The sequence below is a fragment of the Lissotriton helveticus genome, chromosome 2_1 (assembly GCF_964261635.1).
Source record: "Lissotriton helveticus chromosome 2_1, aLisHel1.1, whole genome shotgun sequence".
NCBI classification, from domain to species: domain Eukaryota; kingdom Metazoa; phylum Chordata; class Amphibia; order Caudata; family Salamandridae; genus Lissotriton; species Lissotriton helveticus.
Window position 1 is genome coordinate 893,773,035 of NC_136059.1, and position 16,929 is coordinate 893,789,963.

Genomic DNA, 16,929 nt, shown 5'->3' on the forward strand with positions numbered 1-16,929 from the left:
TAGGGTAGTGTAGGGGTGGGAGTAGTGTGGGTAGTGTTGTAGTATAGTAGTGTTTTGGGGTTTAGGGTAGTGTAGGGGTGGGAGTAGTGTGGATAGTGTAGTAGTGTCGTAGGATTTTAGGGTTTCCGGTAGTGTAGGGGTGGGGGTAGTTTGGGTAATGTAGTAGTGTTTTAGGGTTTAGGGTAGTGTAGCGGTGGAGTAGTGTTGTAGTGTAGTAGTGTTTTAGTGTTAGGGGTAGTGTAGGGGTGGAAGTAGTGTGGGTAGTGTTGTAGTGTAGTAGTGATTTAAGGTAGTGTAGGGGTGAGAGTAGTGTTGAGTAGTAGTGTTTTAGGGGTAGTGTAGGGGTGGGAGTAGTGTGGTTAGTGTTGTAGTGTAGTAGTATTTTAGGGTTTAGGGTAGTGTAGGGGTGGGAGTAGTGTGGGTAGTGTTGTACTATAGTAGTGTTTTTGGGTTTAGGGTAGTGTAGGGGTGGGAGTAGTGTGGGTAGTGTTGTAGTGGTTTAGCGTAGTGTAGGGGTGGGAGTAGTGTGGGTAGTGTGGGTAGTGTTGTAGGGTTTTAGGCTTTCGGGCAGTGTAGGGGTGGGGGTTGTGTGGGTAATGTAGTAGTGTTTTAGGGTTTAGGGTAGTGTAGCGGTGGAGTAGTGTTGTAGAGTAGTAGTGCTTTAGGGTTTAGGGTAGTGTAGGGCTCGGAGTAGTGTTGGGTAGTGTTGTAGTGTAGTAGTGTTTTAGGGTAGTGTAGGGGTGGGAGTAGTGTGGGTAGTGTAGTAGTGTTTTAGGGTAGTGTAGGGGTGGGAGTAGTGTGGGTACTGTTGTAGTGTAGTAGTGATTTAGGGTAGTGTAGGGGTGGGAGTAGTGTTGAGTACTGTTTTAGGGGTGGGGTAGTGTAGGGGTGGGAGTGGTGTTGGTAGTGTTGTAGTGTTTTAGGGTTTAGGGTAGTGTAGGGGTGGGAGTAGCGTAGGTAGTGTAGTCATGTTTTAGGGTTTAGGGTAGTGTAGGGGCGGGGGTAGTGTAGTAGTGTTTTAGGGTTTAGGGTAGTGTAGCGGTGGAGTAGTGTTGTTGTGTAGTAGTGGTTTAGGGTAGTGTAGGGGTGGGAGTAGTGTTGTAGTATTGGTTAGGTTAGTGTAGGGGTGGGAGTAGTGTGGGTAGTGTTGTAGTATAGTAGTGTGTTAGGGTTTAGGGTAGTGTTGGGTAGTGTAGTAGTGTTTTAGGGGTGGGAGTAGTGTTGGTAGTGTTGTAGTGTATTATTGTTTAGGGTAGTGTAGGGGTTGAGTAGTGTGGGTAGTTTAGTAGGTTTTTAGGGTTTAGGGTAGTGTAGGGGTGGGAGTAGTGTGGGTAGTGTTGTAGTGTAGTAGTGTGTTAGGGTTTAGGGTAGTGTAGGGGTGGAGTAGTGTGGGTAGGTTAGTAGTGTTTTAGGGTTTAGGGCAGTGTAGGGGTGGGAGTAGTGTAGGTAGTGTTGTAGTGTAGTAGTGTTTTAAGGTTTAGGGTAGTGTAGGGGTGGGGGTAGTGTAGTAGTGGTTTAGGGTAGTGTAGGGGTGGGAGTAGTGTTGTAGTGTAGTATTGGTTTAGGGTAGTGTAGGGGTGGGAGTAGTGTGGGTAGTGTAGTAGTGTAGTAGTGTAGTAGTGTGTTAGGGTTTAGGGTAGTGTAGGGGTGGGAGTAGTGTGGGTAGTGTAGCTTTTTAACATCTATGTGTCCGACTTAGCGAGAGTCATTAAATCACATTGGATGGGCCTTACATCCTATGCTGACGATACACAACTGGTACTGGCAATTAACAATGGTGACAAGGTGGCAGCGGAATTCCAAAAAGACATGCTGGCAATCAGTAGCTGGATGGCCAGCAATTGCCTCAAGCTGAACTCTGACAAAACAGAGGTGATGACAGTTGGCAATCGAGCACCCGTCTGGTCTCAGTCTTGGTGGCCTCCTACCTTGGGCCACCACCCGACCCCGGTAACCAAGGTTAGGAACCTGGGCGTCCTATTCGACGACAGACTAACCTTTATACATCATGCCAACTCAGTAGTATCGGCCTCCTTTTACAAACTAAGGATGATAAAAAAAATTCTACCATTTCTCCCTTTGAACACTGGTAAAACCTTGGTCAGCACCCTGGTATTGTCCTCAATAGACTACTGTAATGGACTATTTGTAAAAGCACAAAATAAAGTGACACAAAAGCTACAATCGGTCCAAACCGCAGCGGCCAGAATGCTATCCAGAACCCCTAAGTTTAAATCCATCTCTTGCGTCATCAGACGGTACCACTGGCTCACGGTAAAAAAACGTATTAAATTCAAGGCACTGTGCATTGCGTTCAAGGCCACACGCAATCTTGGACCTCAATTTTAAATAAAGGAGTTAGCTAAGTACACTCCTAACAGAGTTCTTCGCTCTGCCACAGGATTACTGATCAAGGTTCCTCGTGTCAAGACTGCTACATGGGGCGATAAACGATTTATCGTCTCCACTGCAAAGCTTTGGAACTCACTCCCTTCGCATATCAGATCATGCCAAACCTTGTTGACATTTAGAAAAGTGTTTAAAACCTGGTTATCCAATCAATAACTCACCTGCTAGCACTCGCTGTTGTCCGTAGCGCCGAGACACCCCTGGGTATTTGAGCGCTTTACAAATCTCAAAAATAAATAAATAAGTAGTGTTTTAGGGTGTAGGGTAGTGTATGGGAGGGAGTAGTGTGGGTACTGCTGTAGTGTAGTAGTGTTTCCGGGTAGTGTAGGGGTGGGAGTAGTGTGGGAAGTGTTGTAGTGTAGTACTGTTTTAGGGTTATGGGTAGTGTATGGGTGGAAGTAGTGTGTTGTTTAGGTTTAGGGATAGGGTTGTCACTTACCTTGCAAACTTTAACTATGAGTATAGCTTTACCACGCGTGCCTTTGTGTTGTAATGGCATGCGTGGTAAAGGCATACTCGTGGCAAAAGTATGCAATGTAATGGCATGTCGTCATTGACATCACGTAGTAATAACAGCGTTGTAATGGCATGTGTGGTATTAGTATGTGATGTAATGACATACATCCGGCTCAATAGACATGGGCTGCATTCAGAGTAGGGGAGGAGATTTCTTTCACACCTGAATGGGCCCCGTCTGCCTTGGACAATGCTGTCTCTACCTCCTGCCAGGCAGCAGCACCAGAGAGGACAGAACTGGTTTTGGCTTGGAAAAGGGCATCTCTGCCACCAGAGAACAAAGGAATTTGTGCTTTAAAGAGTGGGGCCCAGACCCCTAAACTTTAGATTACTTCTGGAATTTGCCAAGGCGAAGAGCTAGAGAAACTGAAGGAGAAGTACTGCCCTTTGCTGTGTGCTGTCTGGGGTTGGCCTGCAGTGGCTGTTTCTGCCAAGAAAAGGCTGTGTGCTGTGTCCTCTGCTTGAGGAAGATCTCCAAGGGCTTGAAGTAGAGCTTGCCTCCTGTTTTGAACTCTCAGGGATACAAAGACTTCACCCCCAGCTCCCCTGAACATTTCCTGCTTGGAGTTCTGACCTCTCAAGAGGAGCCTGTTGCTGTTCTGGGCCTCTGATAGGTTGTTCTTGCCTTTGGGAGCTGGTAAAGTAACTCAACGACGAGAAGTGCGACGCATCCGCACCGGTTTTCGGCTCATCACAAAAGAAACAGACACTACGCCTCCCCACGGCGGGAGAAAGCGCTGCACGTCTCATCGAGTGCACCGATCTACGGAGTCAAAAATCACTGCTCCGATTCCAACGCAGGTCCTGCTGTGCGACTGTAAGAACCAACGCATCGTGGGACTGCAGCTGGAAAAACCAACGCAGCGTTGTTGCCGCTTCCATTATCGAGAACAGATGCATCCCCGATCCTCGCGCATCGCACCGGGGCACCAAGTCTACATCAATGCTGGGGCCGCAGTAAGAAACATACGAATCCCTGGACAGTAAAAAACCAAGGCATCTCCTCCCCCTACATGGCAGTAAGGAACCAAGGCATCACCTCCCCTGTGTGGCAGTAGAGAACCAACGCATCACCTTCCCTGTGCATAAGGAATCAATGCATCACCTTCCCTGCAGCAGTTTTGTTATGATTTTAACTGATCCAAGGTACTTTGTGTTGAAAGTGTTGCATCTATAGTTTTCTATGAACAGAACTGTTTCTACCTTTTTAAAAGTCATATTTTGATCAGTGTATTGTGGATTTTTGTCGTTTTAGTCTTGTTTGGTTTAGATAAAGATTACTTGTTTTTCTAAACGGGTGTTTTCACTGTATTACTGTATGTGTGCACAAATGCTTTACACACTGCCTCTGAGACAAGCCTGTCTGCTTGTGCCAAGCTAGCAAGGGGGTGAGAGTGGCTTATTTTACAAGTGTATCCCCCTTACCCTGACTAGGAAGAAGGGTCCCTACTTGGACAACGGTGCCAACCATTGCCAGCGAGAGACCCCCATTTCTAACAGAACCTCTTCTGCATCCTCCAAATTTTCAATACCAAACTGTAAAGTTGCAAAGTACTGCTTGCCAACAGTCTCTTCCGGATGAAGATTCTTATCAAAGAGGCAAAGCAGCCACTGTTTTGCCCCAGTGTTTCATATTTGCGGAGCTGCAGTCTGTTCTCAAGCCTACATCTTGCAGTCTTTTATCTCGTTATCTAGTTTACTCCCTTCTAGAGGAGAGAAAGGAGCTTGGGTGTCTATTTTAATGATGATAAATATAAACGTACATTGTTTCTAGCTCTTTTTTGTGCATCTTCTTTGATTTCTTAAATCACCCATGTTCCTTCTTCTTAAAGAATAGAGTTGAAAATTGATTTAATTTCCTGAATTTTTTTAATTGAACAGCTGTGAGAAGTTGGACTGGTATATGATGATCACTATTCTAGTGAGCACCTTGCACCAGTCCAAACAACCCTTATGGTGATGGTTGTAAAGTCAACCTTATAGACCAGCTATCCTAGTGGTAGCATGGACAAAGCAGTCTTAGGCTAAACTCAAGAGGGCATGTGAAGCCAGCTGTTTTACCATATGTAACCCTTTTAATACCAAGTGAAAGGACACCACACAGGTTGTATATCAAAATATATATGTATTTATTTCTAACACAATCCTCTGACCTCTTTGAGGTCAGAGGCACCAGCACATAACAAGATACTCAATTAAAATACAATAAGTTGGTCAAAATACAGTAATGCCCTAGGGGCACTTCGAACCATATACTAAAATAGTGGTATAAGAACCACGTTACGAACAAAGGATAGGCCTAGGGCCTGGAGAATCGCTGGGGCTACGCTGTACTACCAAAGGATAGGGAGCAGGAGGCCCACGGGATGCGCGTGCAGTGTCTTTACACGCACGCAAGTTACCATAGAGTTAGAATGGGAACGAAAGAAATGGAACCTAGTTCTTTTAGGACACTTCCGGATGGACTAGGGAAAAGCTACTTGAAAATAGGACACTAGGATAGTCAATACCCACAGGAGTACCGAAATACTCGCGTTACCTCACCCACAGGAAGCGGGTGCATAGGTGTCAACGTGTCGGGTTTCGTCGCTGATTCCTATGGAGCCTTGGAGAAAGATGCTGCAGGCGACCAGGAGAGAAGTATCCGGGTGGATCGAGGATGAAGAGTACCTGAAAGCAGAGGGGACAGAGTCTGGGTCACTAGCCAGTGACCAGGAAGGAACTAGGCGATGTCGCGAAGCAATAAGGTGATGTCGTGAAGCTTGTCTCTGCAGCCACGTGGACCAGGAGGTGTCGACGACGACCAGGAGCTGGATACGGACTGTCCCACGAAGGCTCTCGCTGTCGGCGGTGTCGACTTCCGGATTGGAGTCAACAAGCCGTGGCAAAGGCAACACACGCAGGAATCGAAGATGGCTTCTTGATCAGACCAGCAAGGTCTGATGGGCTTCTCCTTTTCAGGGAAGCAGGGGCTAGTCTGGAGCAACCAGACCAGCGGTGTAAATTCAAAGGTTCGTCGTCACAGAGGCCACTAGCCAACGGGCAAGTGACCGGACAGAGACGTCGAGCAGGAAAATGCAGAAGGGCCCCAAGCAGAACTCGTGGAGTGTGGAGGGCTGATCTTCGGTGCAGTTGATGCTCGGGGCTGGGGCTTCTCAATCCCCAATGCACAACTTCGAGGGTGCCTCAGAAGTTGCACGGAAAGCAATTCGCTAGCTTTCCAAGATGACCGGTCCCACGTCTCTCGTCGCCTCCACGGGTCTCATCTCTGCTGTGACTGTGGATCGGGCTGTTGGAAGTCTGGAAGTCCGGGTCTTGTCAGGCTCCTTGCTCGGGCTCCGGCGGGAGCGTCGACAAAGCAAACCGTTGATCGCTTGATGGTGCCTGCTTGCACAGGGTGGTCACTCCTTGACCACAAGGGAGATTCTTCAGTCGTCTTCTTGCAAAGTAGATCGTCGAAGGTCCAGAGTTTCGTTTCAGAGTTTCAGTCAGGATAAATCTAAAGTCTTGGGACTCAGCTCCTAGCTATATACCAAATTTAGGGGCTGGATTACCTGCTAGGTCCCTCCTATGGGTGGGACCAGGGAAGGGGGTGGTTACACCCCTTTCCCTTTGTCCAGTTTCGCGCAGGAGCTGGGGCTGGAGTGCCCCAGCACCGGTTTGTACTGGACTATGCATGGGACACCTTGTGTGCCCCAGGCAGTGTCTCATTTCATTCAGCCCTCCCTGCCCCAATACACTATGGCCTGTCTGGGTTGGTGCTAGCACCTCCCAAGACAGGAAACCTATTGTCCAAGCCTCCCTCGCTGGAAGGACTCCCAGCAGCAGGAGGTCAGACTTGTGTCTGTGGCAGCAGCATCCATTTTGTGATGCTGAGGCTCTGGTTAACTTTAACCGGGATTAGTAGAAACAACATGTCTTCACCCTCTAGAAGGGTGGAATGCTACCCCCGTCACCAGAACTGGCGAGGGGGTAGTATTCCAAAGCGTATGACACCTTACACGACATGTTTTGATAAAGCCAAACCAAAGTTAGCATTTAACCGCGAGGATTATAATGCACTTAGGAGTATATGGTATGGCTATATCATAGAACAGCACTAAGGACATGGTTCCGAAAGCTGCAGACAGGCTCAGCTCATGCTAGAGCACCATCTCACATAAAACCAAGCACTCTGCCTTCAGGATTGTTAAGGCCTGCCATAGGAGTGACTTATAGGTGCATATGTGCCTATATATAAGGGTAGGTATAGGAATACTATGCCTAAGCAAGGGGTGATAAACTCTGCCCCAGCTGAGTGATCAGCCAGTTGTCAGTTTGGATGGCCAGCCAGGGGTGGCATAAGATATGCTGCAGCCCCTGGTAGGCCTTGGGTGCACCTAGGTACCCAGGGCACCTATGCCCTGGGTACCTATAGTACACTGTACAGGGACTCACAAGAGTGACCCACATCCCAATTGGTGATGTACCTAAAGTACATGGTGTGAAATTTAGAGAGAGAACAGCAGGGCTGTGGGTCTTATTAGCAGGCCCACAGCCACATGAAGTCGAAAACCAGTGAAGCAAAAAGCAAAAAAATGGGGTGGCCATAGGAAAGCAGACCCTACTCTCCTACAACAGCTAACGAACACTGCTGTGCTTTAGTGGACAGTGGAACACTTAAAATTCATTAAAGGAGCCGTGTCCAAATTCTACTTCAGGCTTTGTGCTTGTGTCAAGGATTACCTGCTTTGTTTTATTTATTTTTATTTGAGAGGAATGCTTATGAAGAACTAACATGAAGGTTGACTACCTCCCACTGGGAGGATGCATACCTCTTGTAATGCAGTGCTGTTCCTCAGCAAGTTTAAGATATGATTAAGATCTTACTGTTACAAACGTGAAATTATGTGCACAATCAAAGAAATTGATGTTCTGCATAATGCTTCTAGAATTAATTGCATTTCCATCGCATTTTTAATGGTGTAACATGGTGCATGAAACGTCGTACAGCCATGGGAAAAACATTTTTTAAAAAGGGGGCAGAGTTACCATAACCCTTGCACTACCCAAAAGATTTGATCAGACTGTAATTTTGATTTCATATTTTGCCTGTAATTCTTCCGACTGAAATGCTGAAACAAAACACGCCAAGTATTGCTTTTAATTGTTTTTCCTTTTTATTTCTGAAACATTCTGTAGGTAAAATTAAAATATAAATACAAAGTGAGAATTTTTGTTGAGGAAAGTCTATCCTTTGGAGTCCTTGGTGAACATGGGCGTGGAGTGACTGAACATTTTGGGATAAATGCAAGTATTTGCCACATTTAATCTTTGTTTCTGTGACACTCAAATAGGATATATTATTTTAAATAAACCTAGTCTGTTCTGGTTCATACTTTTTTCTGTTTTACTATGTGTTTGTGTTTATTGCAAAGTGACATGTCACATTTGTGTTAATTTTCGAGAAATAACACAAGGCCTTTAAACGTTTGGGGTAGGACAGCTTCTTTAAAATTTGCATCATTGGATTGAAGCTTTTGAAATGAATGCCTTCTGCTGTAACCAGAAGTCTCAGTGGTGTGTTTAGCCCCATTTTAGTCTTAAAAGATGAGGGAACGGCGTATCTTCATTCTAGAAAACCTTGACAAAATTAAAAACGGGAAGAGTTCATGTTTTTGACTCAGTGTGCACTAGATCAGACCATGCAAAAGCACTACATCTTTTGCAACCATTCCCAGATAAGGTGTTTAAGAATGTGCTTTAATCATTTTCAATATGTTACCATTAGAACAAAGAAAAGGAGTGCACGTTGAGTGAACGGACGACTATAGAGTCATCATCTAAAACAAGCATGGCAAATCAGAACATTTCTAGATAAACAAGGAGAAATAGGAGGTTTGAAGGGGAGGACAATTCTGCTAAAAAGAAATAGTTTAATGTAATCTCTGCCCCCCTTAAGAGGAAAAGAGCATTGTTGTGGGATAATGCCTGTAAGGGAAGGGTGTGACATGTTTTAATCTCCCTGGTCTGTTGTGAGAAACAAGGGTGTGGGAGGGGGGTGTATGATTGAGTGGCATGGAAGGAGACAAGGTGAAATCGTACACATGGATGCACTTGTATGCTTCAACCGAAAGGTTTTCTGCCCAGTATTCAAGTAAAGGAGTTCATATATTGTGAAACATTAGTGCTTGGTCATTCAGCTTATATATGAGTTGTTCATGTGTTGCAAGTCACAAGAGTTCTGTTGTCCATTTATTAGTTATGAGAGCACATGGCATGAGACTGTGTCTAGGAATACAAACTTTGGCAGTGGAAATGGCTGTAGCTATTCATCAACCCCAATTTGAAAAGGAGCTTTTCACAGCAGTCCTATCTTCTTATAATGCTAAATTAACTGAGTGAGTAAAAGGGATGTTGCTGTTGAGCTGGAGACCAGTACCAGTTTTGCAGAATTTTAAAGTAGAGCCATTTCTCTCCAGCTTCTCATAGATCATGCATTGCAAAGATGGAGTGCCCGATTCTCTTCTGTGTATTCCTGACCTAACCGATGAGAACAGTGTAAGCATGTGTGTCTCATAATGTTGGTTTGGAATGTACATGAGTCTTCAGCATTGAGTACAGTCCTGAACTTAAGTCATGCCATTTCTGCAGATAAATTAAGAGAAGAAAAACTGAGGAGTAAAGAGCTGACCCTGTTACTTGTCTAAGCCAGTGCATAAGCTGTTGATATTTCCAAATCAAAGATATTGGGAGACCATATTCATATTGTAGGTCATAAAAAGATTTTAGGGCAGTTACTAGAACAAGGTTATTTAGCCTGTGTATTTCCCATGATTCCCAAACTTGTCATTTAAAAGTACAGCCACCAAATAACAACCCTGCATTATACCAGAGCGGTGTTTGATATTGTATGTACAGTTTTCACTTTCAAATTTTTATAGGACCTCATCCAAGCCTCTAATGAGGCTTTGATGGTTGATGGAGTAGGATGGGGGTTGTCATGCTCCATAAAAGCCAGGCGCTTTGCCTAAGTGAGTTCTTTCAATGATCACTCAAAGTTGGGAAAGTAAAGTCAATAACAGCCTTGTAAGCTGGGAGAATTGTTAACTAAGTGCAGCCTGAGCTCCCTTTTATGTTTTGGCTGAATATATAATTTAGACGCTTTGAGCCAAGGTCACTTGCCTGCCTGTGGAGACGAGAAATTATCAGTAGTATAACTCTGTCATCTCGTCTGCTTCCAAAACCACTCTGTCCACTTCTAGACAAATAATCAGGTAGTCAAAGGGAAAGTATAACAATATTTATTACACTTGAGCCGGCACAGGTCCTTTCAGCCTCCAGGGGCGCTGTAGAGGAGTGAGCTAACATCAGATATCCCAGGGTTATACTTATACCAGTGAACAAACAGCATCTGGAAATAACTGGCCAACACTGATTTGCACATGAACATAAGAATTTTGCAGATGATGCAAAACCGAACCGTATCAGTTACAAACTTCTGTGGTTTTGGCAAGTCATAAAACACGCCCAAGACCAAAGCGTGGCTGGGTTTTTGCACAAAGGTCAGATGATTTTTACGAAATGCTAAAACATAAATCATATTTCACCAAGGACAAAAACCTAGATGAAAAATGAAACTTACCACATAGAATAAAATGGAGATCACACACAAAATGGAAGAGCAAATGCTCAAACCAAAGTTGGGCATAAGTGATATATTCTAACGAACCCCCCTTTTGAGCTTTGCTCAAAATTTTGTCTGTAAACATGCTAAAGCTCTGACAATGTATGCATTTTATAACTAACACTCCCATCATATGGCAAAGGATAATAAGTAACCGGGATGACATGAAAAGAATCGGGGGCTGGGCAGTAAGATTACTGTCCTCAATTTTCATTAACTGTGAAATTTGCTCCTGTTGCATTAACATGGCATTACTTTTAGGTACAGACATTTGTGGTGGCTTGCAAAGTGAAACACAGCAAGAGATACATAATGGCATACATTGAACGCAAAGACAACACGCTAGAGTACTTCCACCTATAAGTGCATCAATCATTAATAACTTCCAACCCCATGATGATATTAAACCCCAAAGCCAACCAGACCGTGCCAAAGTATCATTATCTACATGTATTTCTGCAGCAATCTTTTGCAATTTATGCATGGCCAAATTGACATTGGAGGCGTTGTTCGGTATGTACATGCATCAGGAAGTACCTAATAAATGGCATACTCCTCCTTTCTCAGCCTGCAAAATGTCTAAAACCATGCAGGTTTGCAAAGTCATAAGACGGTTAGCTTACAGTAATGCCATAATACAACCAAAGGAATATTGGCTAAGGCACTCTCAGTGCTATTTATGGTAGCTTCCAAAATTCTAGTAAGGCGCCTTACCTCTCTATTATTTATTGCTGGTCTCCAAAATGGTATTAGACCTTTAAGACCATCCACAAACTGCTGTCTAATCTACATTATCTTCTACTGGTCTTTTGGTCAGATGATGGATTTGATGTTAATTCTCTAGATCAATATACATAGGGGTATAAGAAAGGCAATATAACACGTTCCAGCCCATCCAACAGGGGGCCATACATACACATTTTTCTCTGCACACAAAATAGGTATTTTCATATGTCACTAGAGATGGTATGATGGCAAGAGGTGGGCGGAAATTGCATGCTCTTATGTTCAAGGTAATAGTTTTCCCAGAGGTGCCATTTCCTAGGTGTATTGTTCCTATTCCTCTCATACCGAATTTGATGCACTTGAATAGGGCGTAACATATCCTTCACCCTTCAATGTTGTAATACCAATACCCATCCAGTGGCATTAAATGCCTCATATTCTTCAATTCTGTACCTTAGAGACGTTCAGAGGTAGCTTCATGTTGAAAGCATAAAAGGTATCCTGCACAAACCTACTATAAATTTTCTGTCCAGCGCATATATTGGTTTCTCCTTAAAATATAGGTACTGCCATTTGTTTCCCCACAATATTGCCTTCCATGCCCTGGCTAAACCCCCAGACGAATATGGAATGAGAAATAACGGGCTTTCCCCAATGTGTTATGGATGGTAGCATCCCTCAAACCCAGCAATTGTTGTTTGAACCATTATGTGTATTATGTAATGTCTGTATGAAATAATTACAATGTGTTTGACAGCTTTAAAAGGGGACAAAGTAAAATAGTGATGTTCCTGCAGTGTGGAAGTTGGGTCCACAAGAGTATGAACTGGAAAACTTTGCTCTAAGAGCCAAGATATGCCAAATATTCCTGCAACTATTATTACTAATATAAATGCCAAAGTGAACTTTTCTTTAAGAAACCATGGCCTATGAGGTGGTCGTGGAACCAACGGGACACCTTCCTCTACATTCTATGCTTGCACGTTTCTTCCAAATGGGTGTAGCTCCACTATCTACTTTGGATCCCTTCGTTGGACAATACCTTTACAAAAATGTGCCCTCACTATTTCTATGAAAGCCTAATTATATGTCTAAAATGTTGCAGAAATCCAAAAACATACAAGTCTTACGACTATATGCTCATAGATCTTATATTAAATCAAGGAACCATGATGAATAATCAACAACTGTTGGTGTGTGCGAAACCGAAGATGGGACAGGACAAGGAATGTTCACAGCATCTTTATTCTACCAATCCCCCTGATCTAGTTAGTCTATTGAAGTTGGCACTCTTGAGCACCTGGCAGTTGGAGCCTGCTCTTTCCTAACTAATCCCACACAGATAAAGGTGGTGTCTATTAGCACAACGGACACTTTCCTGCATAAGTGTTCTGAACAGGATGCTTCCTCTGCCTTAAATTGAATCTGGCTGTTCTTGGTCTTTGAACAGTGGGATGGCGTCATAGAGCGTCGGAGGCCCCTCAGGCCACCTTTGAGCTTCCTTCAGCTCCACATCCTAGACCAAGACCCCATCACCAAAGGGAACGTATTCTGGAACCCTTTCACACTCCACGTCCGGAATTCTGCCTTCACCCACCTCCGGTAACGATCTGATTGTCCCCGCCAAATTCATGCCACTATGTTGGGCTATGACTCATCTGCAAGTGTGTTACCTCGACCTATGTTAATCTTTTTATGTGCGCTACACTTCACTATTGCCAAATTTTCAGGCAGGGTGAGTGCATCTAATAGCTTTAGAACCAGATCTCCGTGTTGTATGCGTGTACCATGAGATGTAAGGAACCCACGTTCTGCTCAAAGCCTCCCAAAATTGTGAGCCATCCCGAATGCACATGTGAGTCTGTACATATGTTACGTTGAGGCATTCACTCAACTCGCAAGCTGGAATCAGAGCTATCAACTCCGCAGCTTGGGCAGAATTATGGGGTACCTTCTTTGTCTCTAAAAATGTTTGAGCTGTTAGGTTCCCATCAGAAAGCTTGAAACATGAACCATCTATGAAGAGCATTCCCAAGGGATTGGATAGAGGTGTGTCTGTTGGGTCTACCCGTCCTTTTGTTTCTTCTTCTGTCGTAAACAAACAATCATTATCAACTTTTCCTTCGTCCCAAGGGAGGGGTAGTAATGTAGCTGGGTTCAAAGGGTTACATCGTTTTTGGATAATATTAGAACTAAACAAAGTCAACCATTATCCTGTTAGAGGTGTACTGATGTGGTTCCATGTCTGTGTTTTGTTCAATAAAGTGTCCACCGAATGGGGTACCACCACGTTGAGTTATTACCTCCTACAAAATATCTGTTTGCTTTACCACTGATGCAGCTGAAGCCACTCCTCGCAAGCAACTTGGCAAAACCTTAACAATCGGATCAAAGTTCGAAAAACATATGCGCAAGGCCTATTCTGCCTTCCTTGAGCCTGTGTCAAAACCGACGGAGACCACCCCCTTTTTCATGCACAAACAAAGTGAAGGGTTTGCAATGGTCTGGCTTTCCTAGCGCTAGAGTGCTACATAAGTCTGATTTCAGTTGTACAAAAGCATTCTCAAATAGGTCCATGGCAAAAGTTCACTCATGCCTTTGGTCGTCAAATCCGACTGAGCTTTAAGAATTAGTGAAATTTTTGGGGGGGTTTTTTGGTTGTGGCATTGACTGAATCAGTTTTATCCTGTCTGGGTGTATACGTCTACCCATCTTCAAAAGGAGGCGGTCTAAATAGGTGACCTCCTGTTGACAATATTGCAATTTAGAAAGGGAAATTTTATGACCTAATTAAGAGATGTTGAAGGAGGCAGACAGTAACTTTTTTACAACTCTGCTCGGTATCTTATGCTATGAAAATATTGCTGATGTACTGTACAAGGACTGACCATTATGGCAAAGATAAATCATGTAGTGGTTTCTTTAGAGCTTGACTAGAAGAACTGGGGCTTTCCGTATACTCTTGAGGAGCACAGGTAAACGTAAAGGAGCGTCCGCCTATTGAGAACCCGATAAACGGGCTTTTCACAGCAATGGGAATGCTGAAGAAGGCGTTTCTGAGATCAAGGACCGTAAACTATCTAGCTGTGGGTGGAATCATAGTAAAAATGGCATTCATGTCTGGCTGAACTAGGAACAACTATTTAAATAATGACTCAACAACTAAGTATTTGCCTTACCTGGATGTCCCTTTATTTGCCTTACCTGGATGTCTCTTTTTAACTACGGGGAGGATAGGACTATTGCAAAGACTACCAAGTATTTCTTTAACTATGCCTGCATGCAGTAAGTTTGTTACTGGATCTATATCCATACTCCCACATAATTGTCACCCTTAGCCAAAATGTCTGTATTTATTGCGTGCAGTTCAGGAGGCAGAGATTCCGGTCTAGAGAACATACATTTGGTATAATCCCCACATAATTGTCACCCTTAGCCAAAATGTCTGTATTTATTGCGTGCAGTTCAGGAGGCAGAGATTCCGGTCTAGAGAACATACATTTGGTATAATCCATTGCACCCTTGGTAACAAACTGTAATCGGAGTACAATAAATTGTTGCATGTAATGTTTTCAACATGTCCAGTCCAAATACATTTTCAGCACATTCTCTTGTCAAAACAAAAGGAGTATTTACAGTAAAGGGGTCAACTATGACTGTCCTAGGCGCAGAGATGGGGCTCTTTACAGGGATGCCGCGGAATCCCACGGAGGCATTTGTTTGCCCAAACAGAGAAGCCCCAGGGACCGTGTGATAGGCTACTGAAGTTAGAGTGGCTCCCGTGTCCACTTAAAACTTATGTTGTTGGCTATCATCGGCCTAATCAATATATGGTCTCTTTTGATCAACAGGTCTTGTAACCTGACAGCGTTGTTCTTCCTGTGGCTGTCCTAACACTAGCCATCTTCAAGATAGTCATCATTGAAATAGCCTGTTGTCAAAAATATTTGTTCTCTGCTTTTCTAGACCTTCATTCCCTGGGTACCTTTCTTGTCCATGTCCTCTCCTCTCTGTGCCAATCTGCCTCTGTCTTCCACAAGTTGAGGGCATTTGGACCTCCAATGACCCTCTGCTTTACAGTAGGCTCATTGATTAGGACTGAGCTTTCTACCAGGAGAAGGCGCTGAGTAGCCTCTTTCTCTCCCTCTAGCCCTTACTGTTCCTCGTCCCCTATTAGGAAACGCTTGCTGCATCAAAACTTTAGTCTTCAGTTCTTTAGACTTTCTCTCCTGCTTCTCACTTTCATCTTTCTTCAACTTCTCATAATACTGTGCCATATGCAAACTTTTTGCTGGACTCTTTACAGCCCAGTAAATTTCTGACTGCGTTAGTCTATCTCTTATGTCAACCAACAGTCCCCCTACAAACTTGTCAACAAAGAGTCTTTTACCGGCATCCAATGTCAAATCCTGGCCACCGAAGTCCGAAAATGCGTCCTGAAAACGAGTGAAGAAATCTGAGACTTCTTCAATATTCTTTTGTTTACATGCAGTAAGTTTGTCCCAATTAATAGTTTGGGTCGGAATTATCGACTGTAATTGTGTGATTATTCTCTCTGGTAGCGCCAGAATGTGTTCGTCTGGCAAGTCACCTGCTTTCCTACCATGATCAAGAGTCTGACTCGTCCAAAGTCTTGACAAAAAATAGTGGTATCATCCTCAAGTCAAATACTGTTCCAAACCTCAGTCTGCAACATACACTTAAAGAAATAATGTACATCTCCAAGGGTCATAGTGGTAGTGTAAATGGCGGCTTTATGTTCTTTATAGAATCCTGTCAGATTTTTTTCTGGGCTCGGGCAAATCCTTTTTTATCGATTAAAACTTTTTTTCCATGGGGAGTGAATAACTGGTGTTTTGCATTTACGGCTTGTTCACCTTCTCCCACAGAAGGAATATGAATTGCATCCTGCATCTAGTAGGCAATCTTATTATATTGTTTCTGGTGCGCCTGGGGAGTTTGAGCAGCTTCTAAATCTGTCAAAAACCTATCCCTTCTTTTTTAAATACTCTTCTACTGTCTCTTGGATTTGAGGTTCGGAGAACAGGGAGTTGGATGCAGTCCTCGATATTCTCTTTACCTCCTGCGGACAGAAGGAGTCGGCTTTCCAATTTTTCTCCAGTTGAGCTGCCACATTCTGGAGGGCAACAATTTTACCATATAAATTTAGTTGGTCAACAGTATGCATAATGTCTTGGATCTGAAAATTGTCATTATCCATCCATCTGTCACACTGTCTTTTTAGTTTTATCCTTTTTTCTTGTCTCATTCCTGAGCACAAGTGAAAGGGAACATGGTGTCCTGTTACTGTCTGTAATCCTGTACTGTCAGTGTAGGTCAGAATGTCAGATGGTAGTCCTGCATCGCCAACTGGTGGGGACGAAGCTGTGGAAACATATGGAGGGGGTGCGTATGGTCTATTATCTAATAGTTGATCTAAAACTTTGTCTGCGTTCCCTTCCCTTATTAGTCTTCATTCTATGTTCCTTATCGTGACATTCTATATTACGTGTTATCCTGTCTCTCTCAAGTTACTGTGCTTTTTTCCAAAATTGACTTATTGTGTTCTTTCTGTATCCCTTGCTGCTCTTTATTTTGTATGCAAAGTGCCT

The 16,929-nt window shown here is 43.7% G+C and overlaps 1 protein-coding gene across 1 annotated transcript in view; it reads left to right on the forward strand.

Annotated features, from left to right (window-relative positions):
* Positions 1-16,929, forward strand: part of SPTLC1 (serine palmitoyltransferase long chain base subunit 1) — a 302,110-nt gene that overhangs the window by 131,995 nt on the left and 153,186 nt on the right. The window contains exon 9 of the mRNA XM_078675619.1: positions 8,107-8,214. Within this exon, the coding sequence (XP_078531745.1) occupies positions 8,107-8,214 (108 nt within the window). The remainder of the gene's footprint in view (positions 1-8,106; positions 8,215-16,929) is intronic.